Source organism: Panthera onca, chromosome B4 (genome assembly GCF_046562875.1).
Source record: "Panthera onca isolate mPanOnc1 chromosome B4, mPanOnc1 haplotype 2, whole genome shotgun sequence".
Lineage (NCBI taxonomy): Eukaryota > Metazoa > Chordata > Mammalia > Carnivora > Felidae > Panthera > Panthera onca.
In genome coordinates, this window is record NC_138345.1 from 81,806,181 (window position 1) to 81,825,875 (window position 19,695).

Genomic DNA, 19,695 nt, shown 5'->3' on the forward strand with positions numbered 1-19,695 from the left:
TATGCTGTCCTCCAGACCAATGAAGGGAGGACAAAGACAGTGGCCAAATAATAGTACCAGTGGAAAATGGAATGTTCCTACCTGACCTTGAGGAGAGGGAGGGTGGCAGCTTTAGGAACTTGCCCTGGTTGTGCATACCATACATGATGGCCAGAGGTGGCAGCACTGGGGGGCATGGGCAAAAATAGGTGAAGGGGAGTGGGAGGTACAGGATTCCAGCCATGGAATGAATAAGTCACAGGGATGAAAGGTACAGCATAGGGAATACATTCAATAGTATTGTAATCATGTTGTATGGTGACAGATGGTGGCTACACTCATTATAACATATAGAGATGTTGAATCACTATGTTGTACGCTTGAAGTTAACGTAACATTGTGTGTCAACTATACTCAAATTTTTAAAAAATGAAATTGAAACTAAGAAATTTTCAGATAAACAAGAGCTGAGAGGGAGTTAGGGGACTGTAATCTTTAGCTCTCTCAACTCCAGGAGACAGAAAGTCATGCTAAGAAAGAGTTGAAATGGAATTGAATGTGTCATCTGTAATACCTGTCAATGTATCTCTGCTAAGCTACTAACCAACTCCTCTTCCAAGCTGTGAGGCAAAAGCTATGAATAAAACAAAGTCCCTGTCTGCATGGATCATACTTTCTAGTGGGAGAGACACTAAACACCCAAACAAATAAAACAATAAATATTATAGTTCTGATTGAGATACATGCAATAAAGAATATGAAATAGGATGATCAGGGTATGGTGTTACAGTCTCTAGGATTTGTAATTGTAATTTGTTGTCTCTAGGAATTAGCTGAGCCTGAGAGGAGCAGTCTACCCATGGTCAGTAAGGCTCCAGATGTCAAAACATCAGAATAAAAAGACCTGCTTAATAAACAGGGACAAAATCATTAGGGTCTTATAAATCAAGGGAAGGAGTTTGCAGTTTATTCTACCTGAACTGAGAAGCTATGGAATTACTGGAGGGTTGAAGGGAGAGGAGTGATATCATCTGACATACACTTGGAGAAAATCACATGGGCTGGGTGAAGACAAGATGGAGAACAAGATAGTCCTGGTGAGGGACAATTTGCTAGCCTAAGATCCTAGCCATAGAGATGATGAGATGGTTGGGGTTACATTTTTGAGACAGAACTGACAGGAGTTGCCAAGAAGTTGAATGTGTAGTGTTAAATGAATCAAAATGAACAGCTAGATTTTTTTATCTGAGCAACTGGATGGGAACAAGTCCCTTGCTGGGATGAGGAAACTTGGGAAAGAATCAAGAGTTCTATTTGAGACACAGTAGGTTTGAGATGATCAAACTCTAAAATGAGATACTCAGTTGTATATACAAGAAGAGGCCAGGGCCAAAGATGTGTGTTTGGGAGTCACAGAAGTTAAAAAAGGAAGGGTTTTAAGAAGGAGAAGGTACCAAATACTGATGAGAGATTAAGATGAAGACTGAAAATCGGGGCGCCTGGGTGGTTCAGTCAGTTAAGTGTCCAACTTTGGCTCAGGTCATGATGTCATAGTTTGTGAGTTCGAGCCCCATGTTGGCCTCTGTGCTGACAGTGCAGAGCCTGGAGCCTGCTTCCTGCTTCGAGTTCTGTGTCTCCCTCTCTGTCTGCCCCTCTCCTACTCATACTCTGTCTCTCACAAAAACGAATAAATATTTTTTTAAAAGACTGAAAATTACCCATTGGATTTGGCAACATGGGGTTGTTGGTGACCTTGGTAAGAGAGTTTCAGTGGAGCTGTAGGGACAAATGAAGAAAATGGGAAATAAGAACTGGAGAAGAAGCAAGTGTCAACCAGAAGGCATCAAGAGTTAAGGAAAAGGCCCAGGCTATCCCAGGTAGTACTTCTATTATACCCCCAAACTTCACCACCCTTCCCAGACTAAAAACATTCAGAAGGCTTACTCTCTATTTAATGACCCTACTAAGAACATCTGCAGTAACAAGAGAGACCTGGAGATTTATGGATACCCTGTCCTCGCTGCCATGAACCCCTGGGTAACCAGACAAGCACTGTCTTCACTGGAACACTTTCCATCACAAAAGCAAACTAAGAGTGGAGATCAATGGGACTAAATTATATGTCACTATAGTTAACTTCTAAAATTTTCCAGAAGCATCTATACTTAACTGGGAGCCAAGATTTACACAGATGAATGATTTACCCATTATAAGGTTCTAGACATATTGGAGGGAAACCCTCAAATCTCATGCTATTTGTGATCAAGGAGACCCTACAATAAGTGAGGAGGTAAAAGTTAGGCAGGAGAGGGAACATGGTGTGAGGAAAGGGAGAAGAACACAGGCTGGCCAAGAAAAATGAGGCCAAGGAGAGATGAGAGAATACAGTAGGCACTGGGGACCCAGGCAGAATCACCTGACCCATGACACTACTTCAGTTCAGAGTCACCTAGGGAAATGCCAAGAGTCAGGGCCTCGGAGTCCCAAGGGTATGAAGACACAAAAGCAGCTGGATAATAACTGTGGACACAACAAAGGTTGAGATTTCCAAGAGGGGAGGGAACAGCAGAGCCGAAGCCTATGCCCAGCAACCCCTGCACTGGCTGGGTGGCCATTTCTGTCTCCCCCAGGTAAGTGCCCCATATAGTACTGGGCAGCCTTGGTCCTTCCCTGACAAGGCTAGACCTGCCAAGGGTAGAAAGAGAAAAGGAACAGAAGGTCTTAGAACCTCTCTCTGTGGGCTGGGAGCCAATACCTATCCCTGGTCACAAGAGAAAAGAGCCCAGGTAAAGGTTCCCAAATTTTTACTATTGTATTTGCAAAGGTGTGACTCAGATGCCACCAGGCTGGCTGGACAGGGAGAAAAAATGAGGAGATGGGGGCCCTGGACAATTTCTCCCAGAAAAAAATTGCATATAATACAGCAAGGCAAGTGTGTGTATACTCAGACTATGCAAACCTTCCAATGTGTGATGAGGTGTGTGTGGCAAAGTAGTGAAAGTAAGGCAGTGGGCCGAGTGTGCAGGTCTGGTGGGTTACAGTAGTATGTAAATCGGGTGGGCATTCATAGTCTCCATACTGCCTATGGTCAATGTCTGATGAAAACTTGGGACGTTCTTCCTCAGGTTCCTGTCAATGGTCCCCATCTCAGAGCCCACAGATGGAGCTGCTCGCATCCTCCTTTGCTGTCCCATACCCTCCCCAATACAAACGCGCACACACACACACACACACACACACCTATGTGCAGCTCCCATTATTAATATTTTAAGGGTGGGAGGGAGTGGAGAGTGGGTGATGGGTATTGAGGAGGACACCTTTTGGGATGAGCACTGGGTGTTGTATGGAAACCAGTTTGACAATAAATTTCATATGTTAATTAATATTTTAGGCAAAAAAAAAAATCTGAAAGAACAAAGACAAGCTGTCTGGCTGTGCTTCCCAAGACCTCCCTGACTTAATAAGAGCGGTCATCCCCCCATTTCCCACATCCCCCAGTGGGCTCCAGAATCCCAGCTCCCTTGCCCCAAAGATGACAAATCTACCCCTAAAGGATAATATTAATTCCTATACCCTTTTGAGGGTCTCACCTCCTGCATTCAGGACTCTCTAGGCTGATCAGTCAGTCAGCCAGCCGTGCCTTTGTCCATTCGTCTTAGGTCCATCTAGCCGGTTATCCACAAGTTATCTGTTGCTCCATCAACATACCAATTATCTGATTGAATTATCTGCCTTCCTATGTCATTAAGACTTACTGAAGGGGTAGGGGTGAGAAGTTCTGCATTCAGAAGAGTCACAGGGAAGGTAAAACAGGAAATTGATGAGTATAGAGTTTTAGTTTTGCAAGACGAAAAAGTTCTGGGGATTTGTTGCACAACAATGTGAATATACTTAACACTACTGAACTGTACATGAAAAAGTAGTTAAGATGGTAAGTTTTATGTTATATGTTTAAAAACAAAATGTCTCGGCCCCTGTCTATAACCCAGAAGGACTGTCTGCCCTCTCTGTTCCTCTGTGGGAGATTTTGAAAAAGATAAGAGTGGCCTCAGGGCCAGTGTCTCTCAGAAGATTGTCCCAACTATGTCAGGATGTATGGGAGATAAGAGAAGTTAAGAGGGAGATTTACAGAGGCAGAGTGCAAACCAAGGAGGGTGGAACTGGGAACAGAGAAGGGAAGAGAGAGTATAAGTTGAGGAAAGAAAAACATCTCTCTCCCTTCACAGATGATATCTTGGGGCAAAATGTAATTAGAGGATTGACGTCAATCCTCAAGGTGTGGCAAAGATGAGGTGGAAATGGTGAGAGAGGCTTATTGAGGACATACAGGATGAAGAAGAATCCCAGATTTACTCAGGGAAGGAAGGCTGGCATTGCCACTTGTGTTCAGTTAAAGGAAATCCAAAAATACGTATTACATGACAAGACCCATAAAAATGTCCATATCCTTAGCCAATTACTCGACTCCTGGAAATTTTTCCTAAGGGAATAAGTTAACAGAAACAAAATGATACATACACAGATATTGTCTGCACCATTATTTAAAATAACAAATACGGTAAATGGAAGAATTTAAATTGCAAGAGTATGAGAAGTGTTGGTTAAATGGTAGTCGAGAAATTCAACAGACTACTACAAGAACTTTGAATAAGATCACTCAGAATACTATGTGATCTGATGGCAAAATGCTTCAAGCAAACATTAAAAAGGAAAGGAAAGGGGCACCTGTGTGGCTCAGTTGATTAAGCATCTAATTTGGCTCAGGTCATGATCTCACAGTCGTGAGACTGAGCCTCACGACAAGCCCTATGTCAGTTTCACGCTCAGCATGGATTCTGTCTCCCTCTTCCTCTGCGCCTGCCCCACTCCCTCTCACAAATTTTTTAATTTAATTAATTAATTAATTAAAAAATAAAAAGGAAAGGAAAAAGAAGCGCCTGACTAGCTCAGTCAGAAGAGAATGCAACTCTTGGGGTCTTGGGGTCATGAGTTGGAGCCCTACATTGGGTGTGGAGATTACTTAAATAAATAAAACCTTTGGTGGAAAAAGGTAAGACAAAACTATATATACACTATGATTACAAACATGTAAATAGGTTGGTGGTGGGACAAAGACTTGAGGGTAATATACAAGAAAGAAAATAACTAAAATGAGGAAATCATAGATGATTTTACTCCAAATATCTCCTAAATATTTTAATTGCATAAATAATATTTTTTAAATTTCAAAATAACAAGACCTATCCCATAGGTTATTAGTGGTGTGAGCATCTGAAGGGTTATAAATAGGAGTGAAGAGGACCAATGAATGGACTCAGATACCTCTTCTATCCAAACTCACTGGATGGAGTTTATCTCCCAGAAGTGTAGGGTAAGCCTGTTGGCCTTGTGAGAGACACGGTAGACATGATGGTTGAAACCTCAGGCTCCAAGTTACTATTCTGGTTCTGCCACTCCCTAATCATGTGATGTTGGGTCAGTAATTTAAGCTCTCAGACCTCTTGTTCTGCATCTGCAGTGAAGAAATAACAGCTAGCACTAGAGCTGTTATGAAGTCACCCAAGATAGTGCACAATGCCCAGCACACGGCAATTTCTAAATGTGAGCTATAGAGTAAATGACATAAGGCCAAAAAATATAGTAAAGAGATAAAGTGGGGGTGGGATAAAGATTAGGTCTGTGAGCAATAGGCAGAAAGTTTGAGACTCTCCTACCTACAGATGAAGATGTCTGGGCTAATATCATGTGTGAGGCGAATGCAGGTGATAAAAGCTCTGCAGATGTTAGAAACCAAGACGTCTACAAAACTTGGGCCCAATGTCCTGTCTTTGTCTCACTAGCTACCTAATGCTAGGCAGATCACTTCATCTTTCTATTCATCAGTTCCCCTGTCTTCATGAGCAGGATTCATTCATTAATCTAATACATATTCAGCTGAACACTTGACATGTGCAAGATCCCATACTAGTTGTCCCAGTGATGAAAACTCACCTCTAAGACAGTTGAGAACTGATTAAGAGCACAGGTTCAGGTGTTAGGTCTGGATGTAAGCCCAAACACCCTCAGCTACTAGATGTATGACTTTAAGAAAGTTATCAGTACTATTTGGGCTTTCATTTGCTCATCTGTAAAATGGAGAAAGTAAAGATTTCTATGTCATATTGTGGCTGTGAAGATCCAATGATTTGGAGAATGTCAAGCCCTTTGGCATGGTGCCTGGCAGGAACTAAGCACTTGGGAAGCACCAGCAGCAGTTAAAACAGACAGCCCCCCACTACCACCCCAACTGTCCTGCAGGGTCTTACAGTGGAGACTACACTAAAAAGTTCTAGGACCTGGGGCACGTGGGTACTTCAATTGGTTAAGCATCTGACTCTTGGTTGGGTCATGATCTCACAGTTCATGAGTTCGAGTCCTGCATCAGGCTGTGTGCTGACAGTGTGGTACCTGCTTGGGATTCTCTCTCTCCCTCTCTTTCTGCCTCTCTCTCGCTCTCTCTCTCTGTCTCTCAAAAATAAATATTTATTTATTTGTTTACTTATTTATAAATATTATTTATATTTATTTATAAATATTTTTTAAAATTTTAAGTCCTGGGACCCAGGCACAACTAATGACTCATGATAACCCAGATAAAGGTGCTTTCTTCAAATACTTGAAGGGCTGTCTGGTACAAGAGTGGTGAGACATTCTGTAAAACACTAAGAATCTAGCCAAGACAAATATAATGAAAGACCTGTCCTACAAGCAGAGGAGACCAAAGATAAATGGGGCTATCTCACTAGGTGGTGAGTTCCCCACTGCTGCAGATGTGCAGACAGACACTGCACAGCACCCCTCTAAAATGTTGTTGATAAGACCCAAGTCATGCTGAAATATATGACCTCAGTGGTCACATTTAATCCTGAAATGCCACGGGTAATCATTTCTGACCATGAGGAACAGAAAAACTGCCTTGGGGGAGGTGGAATTTGAATTGAGCTTGAAGGATGAGTGGGATTTTAATAGAATGCATGGAAACATTCTCTTCAGGGAGCACTCTGTGGAAATGCAAGAAGGCCTGGGAAAGCAGAGTGTGCTAAAACAGAGTAGCTGGTGTAGCTCATCACAGGGACCTGGATGAGAGGAGAGCAAAGTACAGTATGGCCAGCCCCTGTCCCACTCCCTTCATGGAACAGACTGGAACCCAGTAATCTGTGAAAAAAGGATTTCATAGAATCCCAAAGCATGATACAATTGTGCTGTATTATCACAATCCCACCATTGGATGGCATTCTAAATCCATAGCCCACCATGATGATCACCAGATACCAGCTTGGGACAGTCCCTGGCTGAGTCGCCAATGCGGGTGCTACATAGTCTCTTTCAAGCTGGGGTTTCAGTCCAGGGGAAACAAAGGGGCCTAGGACATAGCACTGTGCCATCACCACTCTGAAGACATATCCAAAGTACAGGACTGGGGTCTGTACCCATGGGAATATGGGAATCAAGCCCTGAACCAGGACTCCGAGCACAGGGAACCATAGAAAATACAGGGAATTTGGAGTCAAGAAACCTAGATTCAAGTCCCAGGCCTACAACTCCCTTGGTATTATTTCAGGCAAATTAATTATTTAACCCCTCCAAGACCCATGGCCTCATCCATAAAGTGGAGACCCTAACTCTCTCAGTTGATTCCAGAGGGGACTGTATGAAAGTGCTTTATTAAATTACAGAAATGCTGATTATTTCTATATAAACATCTCTTCCCTGGCTGTTCCATAGGTCCTGGCCTCAAGTGATGACTGAGGAAAATCAGACTCTGCCTGAATTTCTCCTTCTAGGATTCTCTGATCTCAGGGCCCTGCAAGGCCCCCTGTTCTGGGTGGTACTTCTGGTCTACCTGCTCACCTTGCTGGGTAACTCTGTGATCATCCTCCTGACACAGGGTAGCCCTGCCCTGCACTCCCCCATGTACTTCTTCTTGCGCCACCTCTCAGTGGTGGAGGTCCTGTACACCACAGACATCGTGCCCAGGACCCTGGCTGACCTGGCCTCCCCACACCCCCAGGCCATCTCATTCCAGAGCTGTGCAACCCAGATGTATGTCTTCATTGTCCTGGGCATCACAGAGTGCTGCCTGCTCACAGCCATGGCCTATGACCGCTATGCTGCCATCTGCCGGCCCCTGCACTATTCCACCCTCATGAGCTGGCAGGCCTGCACAGCCATGGTGGGTGTCTCCTGGCTCATGGGCATCATCACAGCCACCACCCATTCCTCCTTCATCTTCACTCTGCCTTTCCCCAGCCACCCGATCATCCCACACTTCCTCTGTGACATCCTGCCAGTACTGAGGCTGGCAAGTGCTGGGAAGCACAGGAGTGAAATCTCTGTGGTGACAGCCACTGTGGTCTTCATTATGGTCCCCTTCTCTCTGATTGTCGCCTCTTATGCCCGCATCCTGGGTGCCATCCTGGCAATGGCCTCCACCCAGAGCCGCCGCAAGGTCTTCTCTACCTGCTCCTCCCACCTGCTTGTGGTCTTCCTCTTCTTTGGAACAGCCAGCATCACCTACATCCGGCCCCAGGCAGGCTCCTCTGTCACCATGAACCGCATCCTCAGCCTCTTCTACACAGTCGTCACACCCATGCTCAACCCCATCATCTATACCCTTCGAAACAAGGAGGTGGCAGGAGCCCTGTGGCACATGGTGAAGAGACAGGTCTCCTCACCTTGAAAGAACTCAGGGGATATCTTTTCACTCACTGACTACTCTTCCTTCTAGCCTTCAGGTGTTAGATATAAACCCAGCTGTCAGAAACCATGCAACACCTCAAAGAAATAAGGTTTCCTGGCAGAAAGTGTTGGAGTTAAAACAGAGATAAATCTATATCTTACCTCCTATTCCATACCCCAGACTCACTATCAGAGCATGGGTAATTAGGACAAGATAGAATAGAAGGCAATGCTGTTCATGAAAAAGAACATTTATAGGGAAGAGCATCTTCTAGATGGTTCTGAATCCCTGAGCAAGGTGATTGCTGTGTCTATACAAATAGCCAGAATTCTGTGTCAGTAAGGAAGGCAAATTTCTATAAAACTGACACCAACTAAGTGACTGACCCAGAGCCCATGAAGGAGTTTGCCTGGCCCTTCGATCTAGTTTTCTCCCAGAAACGCGCTGCAGTCTTATGCTCTGAGGCCTTTAAGAAGAGAGAGAGAGTTATTCCCGCTTGAAATATTCTGCATAAATATTTTTCCTTGCCTTTCCCCTCCCTTAATTTCTGACATCATCCACAATGGGCCATACAGTGTCCATCTGGACAAGAGGATCTCCCTGGATTCCCTGTTCCCCTCCCAACGTGCACCATCAGCTTGATCCCATACCTCCTCCACCAGCACCTCAGACTGGGTGAAGCCCTGGGGCCATCCTGGAGAAGACCAAAGAGTAAACATTTAACACTCATTGTGGTCACCTAACATTTGACCCTCTCTCAATGTTTGGAGAATTCTCCTCTTTAGAAGTCTGGTGGGCAGAGGAACCACTTCCTTCTGTGCAGCCGAGAATGCTTCCCAGCCCTCCAGGACATGACCTAGTTTCACCAATCATTGCACTTGTGCCTAACTAGCTAGTGCTCACAAGAGACAAGGAGCAGTACTCTCTCCCAGGGGACAAAAAAAAGGCTGCAGCAGCAAGTTTCTGGCATAGAAGTGGCATCTGGTTCCTGGTGGACGCACCAGTGCTTTCCTCAGCTGATCAGGTGATGTTTGGAAGTTACTCCTAGAAGCTTAGTCCCTGGCATGGTCCCCATCTCTCTGTATTTTATTAATCAATTATTCTTCTGCTTCCTTATCTAGGTAGCTTCTGTCATTGTCAAGAATGTTGACTGATGCAATCCCTTTGGAGGCTGGAAGCATCAGAGGGAAAACCTTAACCCTGGTGTACTTGGAATAAAATGGTCTAGACTCTGTTTAGAAAGACCAGCTAAGGGGTTCCTGGGTGACTCAGTCAGTTGAGCGTCCAACTTCAGCTCAGGTCATGATCTCACAGTCCATGAGTTCAAGCCCCACATCGGGCTCTGTGCTGACAGCTCAGAACCTAGAGCCTGCTTTGGATTCTGTGTCTCCCTCTCTCTCACCCCTCCCCCCACTCACCCTCTGTCTCTCAAAAGTGAATAAATGTTAAAAAAAAAAAAAAAAAAAAAAAAAAAGAAGGGCACCTGGGTGGCTCAGTCAGTTAATCATCCAACTTTGGCTCAGGTCATGATCTCACAGTTCATGTGTTCAAGCCCTGCATCAGGCTCTATGCTGACAGCTCAGCCTGCTTCAGATTCTGTGTCTCCATCTCTCTGCTTCTCTCCAACTTGGACTCTGTCTGTCTGTCTGTCTGTCTCTCAAAAATAAATAAAAACATAAAAAAAAAAAAAAAGGAAACAAAGACCAGCTAAAAGGAACTTGGGGTCAGAGAACATGTGCAAACAGTTACAGAATCAAGGAGCCCACAGCTATATGGCACTCCTGATACTCAGAAAAGACCTGATGAGGTCCTTGCTCTCATGGGGCTCCTAATATAATGGGGGTGGTCATGAGGAGAATGGAGTGGAGAGAAAACAATCCAGCAGAGGCATATAATGAGAGTCATTATAAAAATGTATAATCATGCATTGGAAGGTTAATGATTGATAACAGTTTGAGGGTATTTCTGGAAGTCTTCCTGGAAGAAGTGGCCCACTGCCATACTTCCAACCTTCCTCACATAATGGCATACACAGAAAGTGCTAATATTTGAATGGCACGCTGGAATAAACTGAAGGGGTTTCCAATCAGGGCTTGATGGAAAAAAATTCATTGCACTGTCTTTTTACTATATAATTATAAGGCAAATAAAATATACAGTAATACGGAAGTTTTTAAAATTGGTTTTACATAAAACTTCCAAATAAAATATTTATATTTTTATAAGGAATTGAGCTTGTTTCTGTAAACATAATTTTTATATTAGATTTTGTGCTTGAAAATGACTGAATGGGGACGCCTGGTGGCTCAGTGAATTAAGCGGCCAACTCTTGATTTCAGCTCAGGTCAGGATCTCACGGTCAGTGGGTCATAGAGATCGAGCCCTGGTCCAGCTCCATTCTGGGCATGGAGTCTGCTTAAGATTCTCTGTCCCTCTCTTCTGTTCCTCCCCCCACTTGCACAAACTGTCTCTTTTTCTCTTTCTCTTGAAAAAATAAAAAATAAAAATAAGGAAAATGACTAGATGCCTCCTGATCAAGATCTTTAAGTACTGATTTCTTAAAAATAACTGATGGTCACCATCAAAGAAAACTACTCACATAAGTGCGTGATAAAAAATGGAAAGTCTTTTCAAAGTCATTCAAAATTTTGCAGTAATTAGAATTATATGCAAGTACATATTTATATTTGCTAGCTCTTCCTTTTCTTTCATTGACAAATGGTAATTTTGAAAAATTTTGTCTCAGTCAGTTAAGCATCCTACTCTTGATTTTGGCTCAGGTCATGCTCTCACAATTTCATGAGTTCAAGCCACGTCAGACTCTGCGCTGACAGCACATAGCCTGCTTAGGATATTCCCTCTCACTCTGCCCTTCCCCTGCTCGCGTTTTCTCTTTCTCAAAAATAAATAGTAAATTAAAAAAAGAAGAGGAAATTTTGTAATAATGAAAAAGGATTTTGTATCCAATCATACTTTTCCATGTTAAGTATTTCAATACAGTACCATTGGAGCCCTAATGTGCAGAATGCACATGCATTGTTACAGCAGCCACCATGAGAACAACTTAGCTACCACAGTGGGGCCAGCAGGTAACAGACAAAAGTATTGGATATACATGAAGACAAGTATTCAGGACCACTATGAACAGCTGACCTCTCAGGAGGCCCCCTAGGCTCCCCATCCTCCAACCCATGAGGGCCACATCTTGGGCTGCACTCTGTGCTCCTTGAGCACATGAAAGTCTGGCTCCTTAACAGCTCCATGGGCCTCTTGTCCACAATGAACAGCAGACACTCAGGAGCTGGCTGCTGGAGTAGACATGAAGATAGCAGAGCACCTCCTGGGCTTCCCTGAACAGCTATGGCTATGGCTCATTTTTCTTTGTCAGGGTTACCAAACCCCACTCCCTTTGGGCTTCCCCCTGAGGAGTCCCAGGCAAGGCTGTTTATGGTCAGATGCAATAGGCCTGGGAGCTGTGTCTATTCTGAGACCCCACAAATGCAGAAACCAAGGGCTTAGGGGATCATTCTCTTACAGAACACTTCCAATATGAGTGGCCCTCCAGTGTGCAATAATGCACCCTTTAGGAAGTTCAAGGTTTTCATTCAGAAAATACTATGTCAAGCTGTGTGCCAGGAATACAGGGCAGAGGAGAATAAAACACAAACTAATGGGGGAGGCAGGCCAATTAATAGGCAGCTACAAACTTATAATTTTCAAAAGATGTGTACCAAAGATAGCAGCAAGACAAGATGATAAGGAGCAAAGAAGAGGTCCTGAATCCAGTCTGAGAAAGATGGAGAAGGCTTCAGGGAGGAGAGGATATTTTAACTTAAATCTGAATAACAAGAAGTTACCTGGAGTAAGAAGTAAGAAAGGGAAGAAAATGTCCAAAAGGCCCACACATTATAAGCCATAAGGCATCCTTTACAATCTAGTATAGCAAGCAATGGGGAAGTGACAAGAGCGAGAGATAAGGGATGACCAAAATTGTGGGGGTGTGAAGAGGTTCAGTTAACCACGCATCTGTCTCCATTTTGGGTCCTCTCCCAACTAAGAAAATATATTGGTAATAGATAGGGAGCAAAAGATCAGCTTTATTACTGAATTGGAGGATATGGCTTGAACCCAAGGTCAAAATGAGCTTCCTATTCCCCACGTTTACCATCACCCCCCAGGTACAAGTGGAGAATCTGTACAAATTACAAGTCAACCCAAACAGGCCTACCCCTGAGCTCACCATCTGAAGGGGGAAAAAGTGTATGCAGCCTCAAGCAGGGCAGCCTGAGAAAGAAAGCCAAAGAGGGCTTAGGCCATGCATGGTCAATATGCTTTCTACAGTGTCAGCAGTAAGGTCTCCTCCTCCCCAGAAGAAGCGGTGAAGTCTTGACAGAAAGGTGGGAGATGTCCCCACCCTTGTTCCCTTCTTTGAAAGTAATTAAAAAATCCCCTCATTTTGTGGAAAATCTAAGGAACAGGATAATAGATGTGCTCCCACCTCCACACAGTATAGATCATGAAGGGTATTGGGGGTCACTTACAAATTTGGGGACTCATCCTGAGTGACGAGATGGGATTTGAGGGGTTTTTAATTTTTTTAATGTTAAATTTATTTTTGAGAGAGAGAGAGCACATGAGAGTGGAGGGTGGGGGGCAGAGACAGAGGGGGACAGAGGATCCAATTGGGCTCCATGCTGACAGCAGGGATCCTGACACAGGGCTCAAACTCACAAACCATGAGATCATGCCCTGAGCTGAAGTCAGACACCTAACCAACTGAACCACCCAGGCGCCCCGGAATTTGAGTTTTTAAAAGATCGTTCTAGTCGCGATATGAAGAATAGATAACAATGGCAGAAAAAGAGCCAGAGACCACTAATCAGTTTCTTAGGGCATCCCACTGCAAACCACAGATTCTGCTCTGATCATCCGAAGCAGAGAGGAATTGATCAAAGAAGACTTAGCAGTGCAGTCTCCAAGGGAAGCAGAGAGTCAAGGTCCTCGGCCACACATCAGGGATGAAACTCAACACTCCACAAGGACATTCCAGCATCCATACGGATCACTGACACCAGACTCAGTTCACCCAACACTGTCCAGTGCATACTGATGACCCTCGGGCCCAGACATCAGAGTTCTGCCACAGCTGTCCCCATGAGCCAGATGCCTTCTCCACACGCTCTCCAGACCATAAATTCTACATCCCTCTGCCACATTGCTCAACTCCAAACCAATGTATGACTTACAGTAGAACCACAGTCACATGCCAGTGCCCTAGCTACAAAGGTAGCTGGGAATAGAAGTTTTCTGGCTACTACTTTGGAGAAAGGGGACTTACAAGGCAGGAAACTTCCCAAACATTAGAGGGGTGTTTGAAAGATAAAGACCAAAATAAATAAATAAAATAAAAGACAATGTCTACCACTTACAAATACCACTGCTGTAACTGGAATCCAAATGATTCCAGCACACTCTCCATTGAAAAGAAGGGGTATACAGTGCAGTGACCTGGTAGAAATTTGAGGCATAAAGGAAGTGATTAGGGCCTAACCAGAAGCACAGAAAGGCATTTAAGCCAGAATAAACAGTAATAATAATAGCTAATATCATTTGAGTACATATTGTACTCATATAATAACGTGATAATAACCTCTTGACTAGTGATTGTCTTATTTAACTCCCATAAAAACCCTATGTGGTAGGCAAAGGGAGAGATCCTGATTTTGTGGGACCTAAAGCTTATATAATTTGAGATGGCCCTATTTAATAAAATAAACAAAAAACTACTAATATAAAATTAGGCACAAATGTTTATTTAAGATGAGAAAAGAGGGGCGCCTGTGTGGCTTTGTCGGTTAAGCGTCCGACTTCGGCTCAGGTCATGATCTCACGGTCCGTGAGTTCGAGCCCCGCGTCGGGCTCTGTGCTGACAGCTCAGAGCCTGGAGCCTGCTTCGGATTCTGTGTCTTCCTCTCTCTCTGCCCCTCCCCTGTTCATGCTCTGTCTCTCTCTGTCTCAAAAATAATTAAATGTTAAAAAAAATTTAAAAAAATAAATAAATAAATAAGATGAGAAAAGAAACTGGAGTGCCTGAGTGGTTCAGTTGGTTAAGGGTCCAACTCTTGGTTTCAGCTCAGGTCATGATCTCATGGTTCATGGGATCCAGCCCCATGTATGGCTCTGTCCTAACAGAGTGAAGCCTGCTTGGAATTCTCTCTCCCTCTCTCTCTGCCCCTCCTCAGCTCTCTCTCTCTCTCTCTCTCTCTCTCAATAAATAAATAAATAAATAAATAAACAAACATTAAAAAAACTTCTTTAAAAAATATGAAAAAAGGGGGCGCCTGGATGGCTCAGTCGTTCAGCATCTGACTTCAGCTTAAGTCATGATCTCATGGTTCGTGAGTTTGAATCCCACATTGGGTGAGCTCAAGCCCCACTTCAGGTGAGTTCAAGCCCCACTTTGGGCAAAAAAAACACAAGCCCCGCTTCAGATGAGCCCTGCTTCTCTTTCTCTCTCTACTTCTCTCCCTTTCTCCCTCTCTCTCTCTCTCTCTGCCCTTCTCTCACTTGTGCCCGTTGAATTGTATCACCCTCTGTACATTGGACATAACATGATCCACCCAGCCTAAAGCTAGGCATTCTCAATAGCACTTCATCAATAAGTGATAGTGTTACTGAATGTTAACTAACTGGAATTTAAATTAAAACTTTTAAAAATAAGTGGTAATGTTAAATTCAGATGGAGCCCAAGCACATCCTGGAGACACAAAAAAAGTTTCATCTACCCCTCCTTCCCCAGCAAATCATGCCCAGTTCATTCATAATGAACCTGTGAATAAAATGGCTGTCATGGCAAGAAAGGAGGCCATGCATGAACTTGACAAAAGGGGCTTCCCTTTACCAAGCTAACCCAGTTACGACCACTGCTGAGAACAACTTGCCATTTACTTTGAGTTGGTGGTTAAGGGCTTTGTGAGAGACAAATATCCACCCTGGTATACAAAAGATAGTAAGGCCAAAATATTGGCTTCCCCTAAAGTCTGGCAGCCAAGACACAAGCCTATGACCTTGGCTAGCCCTAGTGCTAGACTTTAAATTGAGTGCGAGTGATACAAACAGTGGAGGAAAGTTTACAACTCATTTTGGTGATGGCAGCAGTGCAATTCAGGGCCCATAATCAGCAGAGCCACACAGTGCCAGAAGAGTCACCAATAACCAATGGTGGCAGTGCCAACAGCCTCCTAATCAGACCACTCTTGTGGTGTGACCTTAGCTGTAACTCTGGTCTCTAAACTTCTCTTGGTTCCTAATCATTTTCTAAGCCTGGTTCTCCAGGATTCCTATAGCTCTGTATGCCACCAGAGTTCTTTTTTCTCCACCCCAGAGTTGCTCACTTGCTACCCTTTTCCTTCTCCTCCATGGCCCATCTCTACTCACAGTGTGCATCAAGATTTCCTAATTTCCAAATCCCCTCTCTTCAAAAGCCCACACCCCACTTGTCCTTACCTTTTTCAACATAACACATTTTTTTAGAGAAGGAAAGAGGGGCAAAGGAAGAGGGAGAAAGAATCTTAAGCAGGCTCCACACTCAGTGCACAGCTGGACTCAGGGCTCTGCCCTAAGCATGCACTCTGCATTCAGGCCCTCAACGTAACACATTTTAGACTTTCCAGCAACTTTAGAAGAATTTTTTTAATATTTATTTATTTTTGAGAAAGAGAGAGAGAGAGAGACAGAGTGCAAGCAGGGAAGGAGCAGAGAGAGAGGGAGACACAGAATCTGAAACAGGCTCCAGGCTCCCAGCTGCCTCGAACTCACAAACCACGAGATCACGACCGAAGCCAAAGTCGGCTGCTTAACCCACTGAGCCACCTAGGTGCCCCTAGAGGAATTCTTTTCAACGGAGAAAGTCCCCAATTTTTAAGATCTAAAAACCTCTATGTGGGGTGCCTGGGTGTCTCAGTCTGTTAAATGGCCTGCCGACTCTTGGTTTCAGTTCAGGTCATGATCTCACACTTTGTGCATTGGAGCCCCACATCATGTGCTGACAGCACAGAGCCTGCTTGGGATTCTGTCTCTCCCTCTCTCTCTCTGCCCTTCTCCTGCTCATGTGCTCATGTGCTCATGTGCTCTCTCTCTCTCTCTCTCTCTCTCTGGATAAATAACTAAACTTTTTAAAAATCTCTATGAAAGTCATCATAGGGGCACCTGGGTGGCTCAGTTGGTTGAGTGTCCAACTCTTGATTTCAGATCAGTCATGATCCCAGGGTCATGGGATCAATCCCTGAGTTGGGCTCTACACTGAATATGGAGCCTACGTGGGATTCCCTCTCTCCCTCTGCCCCTCTCCCCTGCTCTCTCTCTCTCTAAAATAAAATTTAAAATTTTTTAAGAAATAACAAATTATAATAGTATCAATCATAGTAGTAATCAAAATAGATTAGTTTACACTTCACTATTTGCCATGCACTGTGCGAAGCAATTCTCTTATATTTATTGACCCAGTCAACAAATGTTTTCTGAACATCCACTATGTGCCAGACACTAGGAATACACTGATGAACAAGACAGGCAACATTACTGCCTTTATGGGACATATATTTTAGTGAAGGGAGAGAAACCACAAACAAATAAACAAGTTGATTTCAGATCATGCTAAGTGGTCATATAGTAAAGAATGACTGGAGGAGGCTACATTTAATCCTTACAACAATCCTGTGAAGCATAGAAACTTTTGTAATCATTATTCTACAGTTGAGGAAATTAAGGCATAAACATGTTAAGAAATCTTCCAAAGTTTCAAAGATGGTAAATGACAGTCAGGATTTGATCTTGGACCTGCTCCACACCAAAGCCAAACTCTAAAGCATTATGCCATAGTGCCATTTATAACCTAGCCTTCTGGTCAACCTTCCTTAGCTAGCTCTATATTCTCCTTGACTTTCCAGTGACATAAGAGACCCCATTCTACTCTTTAATTCCCTCGATTCACAAGGATTGACTTGGGCTCCTCCATCTTCAGAATCCTATATCCTCCTTTGCACTTACAGGAGGGCCAACATTCACACAAGTACTCAGAGTGGGTCTCTGGTCAAACAAAGGACTCATATCATAGGAAACTACTCTATTTCCCAAGGGGCTTCCTTCTTCCTTAATGGAGGTGATCAGAGTTTTCTACTTAACTCCTCATCTCCAACTGCAGTTCCAGTCCTGCTCAAACAACACGTGGGACTAGAGTTGCCAGATTTAACAAATAAAAATACACGATGTCCAGTTAAATTTGACTTTCTGAAGCACAGCGAATAATTTTTTATGTAACTATGTCCCTAATATTTCCTTTAAAAAAAGATTTTTGGGGGGCGCCTGGGTGGCTCAGTCGGTTGAGCATCCGACTTCGGCTCAGGTCATGATCTCGCGGTTTGTGAGTTTGAGCCCCGCGTCAGGCTCTGTGCTGACAGCTCAGAGCCTGGAGCCTGCTTCAGATTCTGTGCCTCGCTCTCTCTCTGCCCTTCCCCTGCTTATGCTCTGTCTCTCTCTGTCTCAAAAATAAATAAAACATTAAAAAATTTTTTTAATATTTTTGTTGTTGTTATTTATTTGGGGGGAAGAGGGGCAGAGAGAGAGGGAGAGAAAGAATCCCAAACATGGCCCATACCCAGCATGGAACCAGACTCAGGACTTAATCTCATGACCCCAAGATCATTACTCAAGCCAAAATTAAGAGGCGAACGCTCCACTGACTGAGCCAGCCAGGTATCCCCCAAATATTTCTTTCCCCAGAAAGATAAAACAATGCTAAATCCCTGCGGCCAAATATTTTATGGGACATACTTATACTATCATATTGTTCGTTGTTTATCAGAAATTCAAATTTAACAGAGCACTCTGTATTTTCCTGACAGTTCTAACCAGGAACCCTGAAAATAGGGGACCTCAGCTTCCTGAGATTATGGTCACCATCTCAAGTGAGAAAAGCATGAAACCAACTTGGGCTGAGCCAGTCTGATTTCATCACATCCTCCTCTTGTCACAACCCCAGCTCAGAACAATGAAGAAAGAATCGTCTCCCCTTGTCTTGTTCAGACACCAACTCTATCAGGAAGTCATCCTTGGGTCTGACGGTGATGCCCCATGTTGCCCTCTCAGTCCACCTCTGTCTCAGCCAGACCTCGTCTGACTGAGGGAAAGTGGGTTCTTGTCTTCCTCATCACATCTTTTCTGCACTATAAGAATATTAAATATCCACACCTCTCCATCTTTCTTTTCCCTAGGCCATCTAACACCAACATACTCCTCATCCTTAATCCATCAACTTCCTTGCCCTGAACATTGGACAGCCCTCAACTGGGCTGCAAAAAAATAAGAATTCTCTTGGAAGGCAATTTGGCAATATGTTTCAAAAGCTCTAAAACTGTATGAGTTTTTACCCAGCAATTCTACTTCTAGAAATTTGTGCTCATAAAAAACATAAGATAACAATACAAAGACATAAGTGCAATGATATCTATCTCGGCAAAATTTATAACAAAGGTTATTAATTCCAGGGGCGCCTGGGTGGCTCATTTGGTTAAGCTTCTGACTCTTGATTTCAGCTCAAATCATGATCTCACAGTTCATGGGACCAAGTCCTGCATGGGATAGTGTCTCTCCCTCTCTTTCTTTTTTTTTTTTAACATTTATTCATTTTTGAGAGACAGAGAGAGACAGAGTGTGAGTGGGGGACGGAAGAGAGAGAGGGAGACACAGAATCCAAAGCATGCTCCAAGCTCTGAGCTGTTAGAACAGAGCCCAACACGGGGCTTGAACTTACAAACTGTGAGACCATGACCTGAGCTGAAGTCGGATGCTTAATCAACTGAGCCACCCAGACGCCCCTCCCTCTCCCTCTCTTTCTGCCCCTTCCCCACTCATGGTCTTTCTCTCTCTCTCTCAAGATAATAAATAAACTTAAAAAAAAAAAAAAAAAAAAAAAGACACATCTCTGGTCTGCAGTTTGT

At 43.8% G+C, this 19,695-nt stretch overlaps 1 protein-coding gene across 1 annotated transcript; it reads left to right on the forward strand.

Annotated features, from left to right (window-relative positions):
* The first annotated feature begins 7,759 nt into the window (after positions 1 to 7,759).
* Positions 7,760 to 8,698, forward strand: OR10P1 (olfactory receptor family 10 subfamily P member 1). Its single transcript, XM_060657366.2, has one exon. The coding sequence runs from the start codon at positions 7,760 to 7,762 to the stop codon at positions 8,696 to 8,698; it is 939 nt and encodes a 312-aa protein (XP_060513349.1).
* Positions 8,699 to 19,695: the final 10,997 nt, after the last annotated feature.